Raw genomic sequence first — 8750 nt, forward strand, 5'->3', positions numbered from 1 at the left:
AAAGAGATAATAATTTTTTTTAGCTAAAATAATAAATATTGTAAGGTTCGATAGATAATAGAGATATACCTTTATACTTTACATGATTTTCATACGTGTTCTAGATCGTTTAATGCATTTATCTTGTTCATATCTTTCATCTAAAGATATGAAGATCACATGAGAGGAATATATTCTATAATTATCGAGAGACGTTTTCAATTAAATTAGAAACTTTGACCGACAATAATGACTACACACTGTCATCTTAATTTGTTGTGCTAAAAATAGATTAGCAAGGGGGATTCTACGTCTTAGCAATACTATCAAATATTGAAAAACCCTGCTAAATCACTTTCTAGTTTAATTGATAATTTAGATATTAGTTAGAAAAATTAAAAAACTTGTTTACAATTCGATTAAAGTTGCAATTAATTTTAACTTGATTAGACACATAATTCTTGTGGGTTCGATACTCTACACACTACTATATTACTTGCCACGATCCCGTTCATTTGCGAAAAATCAAATGATCAAGATTTAAGTTTGAAGGTGTTTGATAAATGTATTTTATACACTTATTTTGACTTTAAAACAATAGACATTTAATAGTTCTTTAAAAAATTATAGCTTAACTTATTGTATATTTCGTTTATTAGGTAAAACTCGATGGTTGAAAATTAAATTGAAAGAAATAAGCGAAAAACGATGAAAAATGACGAAGTACAAAGTTTGATGACCAAATTGCAAATATCCATTGGTTGATTTGGACCACAAGATACACTTTGAAGATTGATAGGAGTTAATTGAATGCTATTAGAAGTAAAAAAGGAACGAAATATGTTCAGAATATTATCATGAATAGACTTCCAATCACATAAAATATTTTCCAGATTTTTAGTCAAAGATTGACACCCATTTTTGGAATAGTAAACGTCCGAATTGAAAATATTCTATTTGTAGAAAAATTGTAGCTCTTTGAATTAACTTTCCAACGCATTTTGAATCAATTCAATTGGATATTGGGAGACAAAATTGTGATCAAAATACTGACTATTGTGTAGAGACAAAAAATTCGTGCACGAAGATAATTTTCCTTTTTTGATTGAAACTCTGTTGGAAACAAATTTAGACGTGATTTTCAACCAATTTTTGGCTCTTACAAATACTGAATAGCAGAACGCATGTTAAAAAAACTCTCCTACATCTTTCATATACATCTCCTACTCCGATATATTTATCAATGCCAAACATATTACTTTACAGTACACTACTATTTTTTTTTTTAATTTGGCAATCAGCCTGGCTATATGTTAGGATCTATTATAACATAGCCTCAATGAACCTTTTTTTATCTTATAAAATTCTAAGTTCCTTTTAAGGCTTGCTGAAAACCCCGTTTATCATTTGATGATACCATGTGAATCGCTAAAAACATGTGAAGTGTAAATCTAACCCAAACCATTTTTCACAATCTTCATTTTGATGACCTTGGTATTAACGAAGTTAATCTGTAAACCATCAACGATTGTTCCTATGCTAGTTCAATAACATCTCCATAAGATTGTACAAATTATTTAAATCGTGTGGGGGCAGCCTCAACCCAACAATTCATTCGTGGAAAAGAGTAGATGAATGTGTCTTTTTGAGTGTCCTGCAAAAACTATATTGATATAGTCGACATTAAAGATAGCAGATTCATCATTCACTACTACTCGAAATGCCATCCAATTAGTCATGAAACTAGACAAAACTAGATGATCAATCAAGCAATCTTAACCCTCAGGCCGATGGCTGTCCATGTGGCTATGAGAAGTTCATACTCTGGGGATAACTATTACGAATAAGATGAAGAATATGCACTGCAAATAGCTTACAAGAAACTGTACTTCATAAATGTAAATCCTTCACAGAATCTTGCACGCAGAAACTATTCAAAGCAAAATATTTACTTGTATGTTACTATATACCATATGCAGAAAATTCTGGAAAAATATATAATTTTCTCATTCATATTTGAGTGTCATTTTATTCTGTGCAGACAATTAGAAAGCAACAGTAACTAATACAAGGTGAAGCCATCATCATACGATACGTGCCATCCTTTTCGACAAGGTCCAGCATTTTCGTCATATTCAGCACAACAGCTCCATCGTTTTTGCCAGTTGGATATACCAGTGTTTGGTCTGTTGTCTTTCTCATTCCATTTGTAAACAATCACTCCCGATTTATCACTCCATTCCCCGTCAATTCCTTGGTGAGGCGGTGCTAATGAAAATAATCCCTTCTCTCCTGCACAGTTGAGAAGGTAGCTTCCAGATGGTTACAACATGCCAGAGGTTATCTAGGAACGAATCTTAATAAGACCATGTCCTATAAGTACATATTTTGATGACAAGCAAGAGCTATAAAGACATTGGGAAAAGTGGGTTAATGATTATGAGCTACTTCAAGTTGACTCAGTTCAACTTCCCAGATTTCTGGATTTAAATGGATCATTTAACTTCTGCGCAGATTTATAAATGTTTGGATGAATCAGACAACTCAAAATCCTTAAGGACTCGATTTCCCATGTTAACATTTTCGACCCAAATGCCTTGGAAGTTCAATTTTAATTTCATTTCCCTTTGTGTTCATGTGAGGAGGCTACGTATATTCACAAGCCAGCCTCTTCAATAAAACTCAGATAAGAACTGCCACAATAAACGCCATTCCTTCATTTAACAGATAGCATCTTAACTTCAGAATGGATACTTGACCAGCTTATCATCGCCTGGCAAGTTGAAAGCCATATGTCAAGAACGAAAAGGAACCAAAAGAAGTTTCTTCACATTTCTACTCAATCACAACTCAAATATTTGTGAAAAAAGCCACTCGTAATTGGATTTCAGCAGAAGGCACACAAGTCATTGTGTTACCGTGCAACCACAATTTTTCAAACCTTTTGCACCATTTCTTTAGCATTACCGAAAAAGATTTAGATTTTATCTAATTTCTAGGCAGTACAATTTATTATTTTATCTCCACCGCAAAAGCATCATTAACATTTACTTGATTTATTATCTCAACCAAATGATACACACAGATATCGATTATCTTTACCTGGACCCAGAAATATCAGAGCCAAAAAATATTTCTATAGCATTGGCCTAAAGAACTAAATAGTAGATGGAATGCAAAGTAAATCTTCCATTTCAGACAGACCTGCCATTATCATATTTCAGTGAGCTTCTTTAGCCAAACATACCAATATAATGTTACTTGGATCATAATAATTCAGACAGATAGAAGTAGGGGTTGTTAATGGAAGACAAAGTAGGAAATGCAATAGTCATAGAGGCATGAATTGGGAGTGAAAGGTAGGCGATCACTATTCCCTGCAACTCCCTTCCCTACTCTGCTCCATGGGATTGGGAGAACTGTGGAGTTTTCTCTTCTTAGTAGTAAATGGCCATTCCCTTCCAGGACATTCCAACATGCAAGATTGTGATCGATTTACTTGATCTACACAATCTTAAATCTATTTCTATCTGAACATAAATTACAAGATTTAAAGGGCAATTAGTTCTGAAGATTTTACAGTTGTACATGATTATTTGATCCTGCTTTGAGCATATGCATAAAGCAAAGGTAGAAATTTCATACTAAAAAAAATACATCTGAGACAGCCTCTTCCTTTCTTCATATTACAAGTGTAAAATTATTTTTCTTTATTTTGATGTTTTTAATTACAGACGCACGAGTGCGCGCCCCCCAGTAGCTATGAGTTGTTACTCAACTGGTAATATAACAGGCAGTATGAAAACCCAAATGTATAACCTAATAGCACATAGGTAAACAAAACTGTCCTATTTCCTTAGCTTAAAGTATCCCATCAGTCAATAATTAAACCAAAATTCAAAACAAACCCATGTCAATGAAAGTACCTTTCATATACAAGACTGCAGTTAAGAAAATACACATGGGCATATTTTCATACCAGTGGTGTGGCCATGGAACGAGCAAGCAGTTGGGGAGTTGTCCTTGTCTTCATAAAGGGTGTTGCATCTCAAACATCTCTTCTGGGCACTAATAATTTGCAAATTTTTTGGGACTCTATGATTGATTCTTGAAACTGAGTTGAATTGACGAGCAATTAAGGGGTTGTGGAGGAGACTTGGGGAAATATTGTAAGAAGCCAAAATCATATCAAAACTACCGTAATTGCTTCCAATTGTTCAATTCTTGAACGCGATTGTTGAGCTTTGACGTCTTCGGTTTTGGTGGTGAGGGAGAAAGGTTAACCGTTACGTTCCACAACATTCTGGGCTAGTGGGACCTTTATGTACGGAGTCGTCGTTTCGCAGTCGCTAGTTGTCGAACGTGATATTCTATATGATGGTTTATAATTTGATGTATTAATGTGTTAGTTTTTTTTGCAACATATATCAAATCGCTAAATGTTACATGCGTGCGATGTAGGACAATGCGACAGTGAGTAACTGCAAATAACATTATTTTCATGTACAAGTCTTGAGTTTGCTTGTTTTTACGCTTTACGTTAAATAATAGGGATATTTTAATTTTCAATCGAGTGATTTTTATTTCCTTGTCTCAAAATGGGCACACGACTTCCGCTATTCAACCATCACTAGATTTCCTTGATTGGATTCTTAAAAAAAAAAAATTTGTCACATTTTTTTTATACCTCATCTATATGTGAGTCATTATGTAATTCCATTATATACAAATAATATTATTCTTCTATGATTTAGTATTTGGGAAAATTGCCACAAAACACAGCAAAAATAATTGTTGCATTTTTCTCTTTCATTTATTTTCATACACACAGTCTTTCATAAAATAATATTATACGTAAATCGAAAATTTTTCATTTTTTTCAACTATACATTCTTAAAAAATAAAAATAAAAATAAAAAACACTATTTCAAATATTAAAATTTGCAAAACGAGGCTTAGTAAAGGAGACCTGTGGATCGACTGCTGAATCTCCGCTTCAGCGGTCGATCCACATCCCCTTACTCCATGACATCTCAATCAATTTCCAAGTAATTGAAAAATTCTCTCGATATATATTTTCCCACTTTGTTTGTCTTCTTCGTTAGTCTATTTTGAGAAACATTTTTCCACTTTTGTATGTTTTGTCTATGAGTCTATTTATGGTCTCAAACAACCACATAATTCATAGTTTGAGGGACTTCTTACATTGCTTCTTAAAAATGGCTTTACTTGTAGTAAAGATGATTCATCACTACATTTTACGTTGATGATGTTATTGTTGCAGAAAATAATTTACAGATGATTCAAGAATTCATCTCCAAGCTTAGCATTGAATTTCCTTCAAAAACCTCGAATCTCTATACTATCTCATTGATGTTGAAGGAAAAAGGCCCTCAAAAGACTTAATTCCTTCACAAATGAAGTATTCAAGGAACTTGCTCGTCAAAAAGCAACAAAAATAAATACTCGTATTGTCATATGAAGCCCTTTCATCAACTTGATGACGAGCTAACAAATGCCATAAAGTTCCAATTTTTTTTTTNTAATTTTACACGTAAACCCCAAAAATTTTCCTACCGCTTAACTAAATTCTCCAAAAAATAACTAATATTAAACTTTTTTTTTTCCTTCCAAAAAAGGGTGCTCAAACAGGGGATGAATGTGATATCTTTTAGTAGGTCCATATTAGGCTAGAAGATTGGCACATGTTTATAGTTGAGAATTACACATCAAAAATTATTGTTCATTCATTTTGTTATCCCGTGGTCAGCTCAGAGACGTAGCATCATGGGCAAATTAAACTTTATTTGGAAATGTCACCCAGAAGAATACATTTCTTTTGATATTAAGCCTCCGTTTGTTTCTCATTATTTGTCTATTAAAATGAAAAATATGACCGTTATCCATCATATCAAATTACCATAGTTGACTTTTTATCTCTTGTGTGGAATCCGTAACGACTATATTTTTCATTCTCATTTTTACATTAATACGTACCAAACGGAGCCTAAGAAAGAAAATTTGGTTTCTTGTGACAACCCCTTCTTGACAGGTGGCCAACTGATCCACCAAACTTCGCCATTTGATGGAGAAGGACCTCGAAGATTCCACACATAAAAAGAGAAAAGAAAAGAAGGAGAAAAAAAACGTATACAAATTATATTTTTTTTCCTTATAATTATTTTCTTTTATTGTTTGATCCATGCATTGAAAAATGCTTTATTTTTTTTAATAGAACGAAATAAAATTTTATAGGAGCTACGCGATCTCCCCCCCCCCCCCCCCCCCCCCCCCCCCCCGCGATTTCCCCCCCCCCCCCCCCCCCCCACCTTCTTCTTATGTCATAAAATTACAAAATAAATATGAGAAAATGCTTGAATATATGTGGGGTAGCTCTCTTATTATTTGTTTAGTTTAATCAATTAAACTTGTAAGAATAAAAAGGATATGAAAGACCAAAGGACGCCTTTTTATTGGTTTGGATGTTACTAGTAGCTTTTCTCCGACGCCCTGTGGACCCCGTGCTTATCAACTTTTTCCAAATATTCTAGAACTTAAAATAGTTGACAATATTTTTATTTTATAGGTCACCAAAGTTTAAGTGAAGTTTTATTTACTCACTATAATTTATCTTATTCCAAATTTATCATTTTAGTTTGCTATTTGTTTGAAATAAGTCACCCATCATATCCCCGTCTTCAAATTAACTATTTTTCCTATATGGCAGATGTACATTTATGACGCGGATGCTAAATATTGAGATGGACGAATGAATTTGCACGTTTTATTTTAACGTGTAAAAACATGTTTTTCCAAATGAATTTAACCAGAAACATTAAACAAATGTATATTATCAAATCTGTTGTGCACCTCCATTAACACTTACAAGACAAATGTTTGACAAAAAAATCTCATTGGATACCTTCAAGTGTACATGATATTTTTGTTTGTGCTTGAGTGTTTCAACAAAGATATATGATCGCTCATTTCATGGTCGAGTCTAGCGAGCTCATAAGACTAAAGACCGAGATGAAGTTTAAAAGCCGTGTTCTACTTGTTGGAAACTCAATTGAGATTGAGAGGAGGATGGGAGGATAGCAGGAAACTTGGTGTTGATTGATTGATAAGGAGAGAAATGACAATGAATTTTTTCCAGTTAGAGGTTGAAGGCTAAGTCGGGTCAAGGTTAAGAGCCTTCATGACCATTAGTTCACTGCTTTGCTAAATGGTGATGTAATGGAGTTAATTTGATCTACACGTGATTTTGTTTTATTAACTGATTTGATAACTGAAAGTACATATAAAATTTGCATTATACACAAAACAATTTAGCCCTATGTCGATTAAAATCAAATTTTTAATAAATTTTGATAAATAATGGCATATGCTCGAAAAGTTTTGATCCCATGATATGGATAATTAAAATTAATTGTTAAATTTGACTCATGATTTTGATTTATTTTAATCTACATGAAATAGGCGTTTAACGATAAATGCATGAGTTTGCATTGTTGTTAAACAAAAAAAATAAAACAATCGTTTTAATATACTCGACATTATAGTTTAAAATATATGAGAAATTATGTACTTAGAGTTGCGAAAATGTAATGAGTAAATTGAAGTAAAATATAAATATTAGCCGTTGCATTGAAATAAATAATAGTTGAGTGACTTAAAATAAATTTCCTTAAAGCTGTCTTACATCCAGGGTTTTTAACCTATAAAATAAAATTGGATTACGGCAACTACGTACACAAGAAAGAAAAGTCAGCTAGATCAATAAAGTTCAATACTGAAACAATCTCTACCAATTCAAATTCATCCACGAATTAAAAAAAAGAATCCGTAAAACCCCGTTTCTGTGATTAATCGTCTGTGTCTCAATCGGCTGTAATGTTGGAGTTGTTCTTCACAGTGGCGTTTTCTGCAGTCCCGTTGATTCTTTACATCCCTCCAGTCAGGAGCTTGAGTCTATTTGTGGAGACAATGGAGGATATGTGGAGACAGTCAAGTGCTTATACTGGCAGGATTTATCCTCGTCTGAGATTTGCTTGTGGTAGGATTTTGAATTTTATGCTTAATAATACCACAAGATAAATTAGTTTAATTCTTTCAATTTGAATCCAGAGCTTGAATTGAACCATCTCGGATAGATTCAAAACATTATTTGTATGTATATTCTCGGATTTTTTTCCTCTTCTGTTTCAAGTGTTTTGGGATTGATTTACAATAGGATTTAGCCGTTCGATTTGCTACTGCTGTTGTTCTTGTGAAATTTGTATTTCAGATAATCAATAAACGAAAATTTTATGGTGTTGGTAGAATTATCGTCTTAGATATGTTCTGTTCGATTATGAAAATAATAGCTTAGGGCTAGGGATACACCTCTTAATACCTCTTAAGATGGAATCCAAAATCCAATAGTGGGTCTGAGTGCGTGGCGGCAATGGTCTCTAATATTTAGCAATAGGAAATTTTTGGAGTATTGAGGTTAGGGAAAGGACAATTTACTATCCTTAAATGTTTCGCGGAGTTTAAGGTTAGATGGATTTTTTCAAGAAATAACCTTTGTTACAATTGCTAGGGCAACCGGTTCGAGTCCTCTTAAGCCACTTAGGTGAGTACCCGACTGTAAATTTTAGAGTCCGTGAGATTAGTCGAGGTGTGCGTAATCTGGCTGGACACCCACGGTTATAAAAAAAAGCAATTGCTAGGGCAAGTAAATAGTATAAAATGTAAAATTAACTAGAAAAGTTTGGAATTCCCGATGA

At 33.3% G+C, this 8750-nt stretch overlaps 1 protein-coding gene across 2 annotated transcripts; it reads right to left on the reverse strand.

Moving 5' to 3' along the window:
- Positions 1-1852: 1852 nt before the first annotated feature.
- Positions 1853-4300, reverse strand: LOC111384997. Of its 2 annotated transcripts, none has more exons than XM_023009353.1 (2): positions 3906-4300; positions 1853-2271 (listed from the first exon to the last, which is right to left on the reverse strand). In XM_023009353.1, exons 1-2 carry the CDS (start codon positions 3946-3948, stop codon positions 2042-2044), a joined length of 273 nt encoding a protein of 90 aa, XP_022865121.1. In that variant the 5' UTR covers positions 3949-4300; the 3' UTR covers positions 1853-2041. The 2 variants fall into 2 exon arrangements, with proteins under 2 accessions (XP_022865121.1, XP_022865117.1); XM_023009349.1 differs by having other exon boundaries at positions 1963-2271; positions 3959-4290.
- Positions 4301-8750: the final 4450 nt, after the last annotated feature.

This window comes from Olea europaea, chromosome 3 (genome assembly GCF_002742605.1).
Source record: "Olea europaea var. sylvestris chromosome 3, O_europaea_v1, whole genome shotgun sequence".
Taxonomy (NCBI): Eukaryota; Viridiplantae; Streptophyta; class Magnoliopsida; order Lamiales; family Oleaceae; genus Olea; species Olea europaea.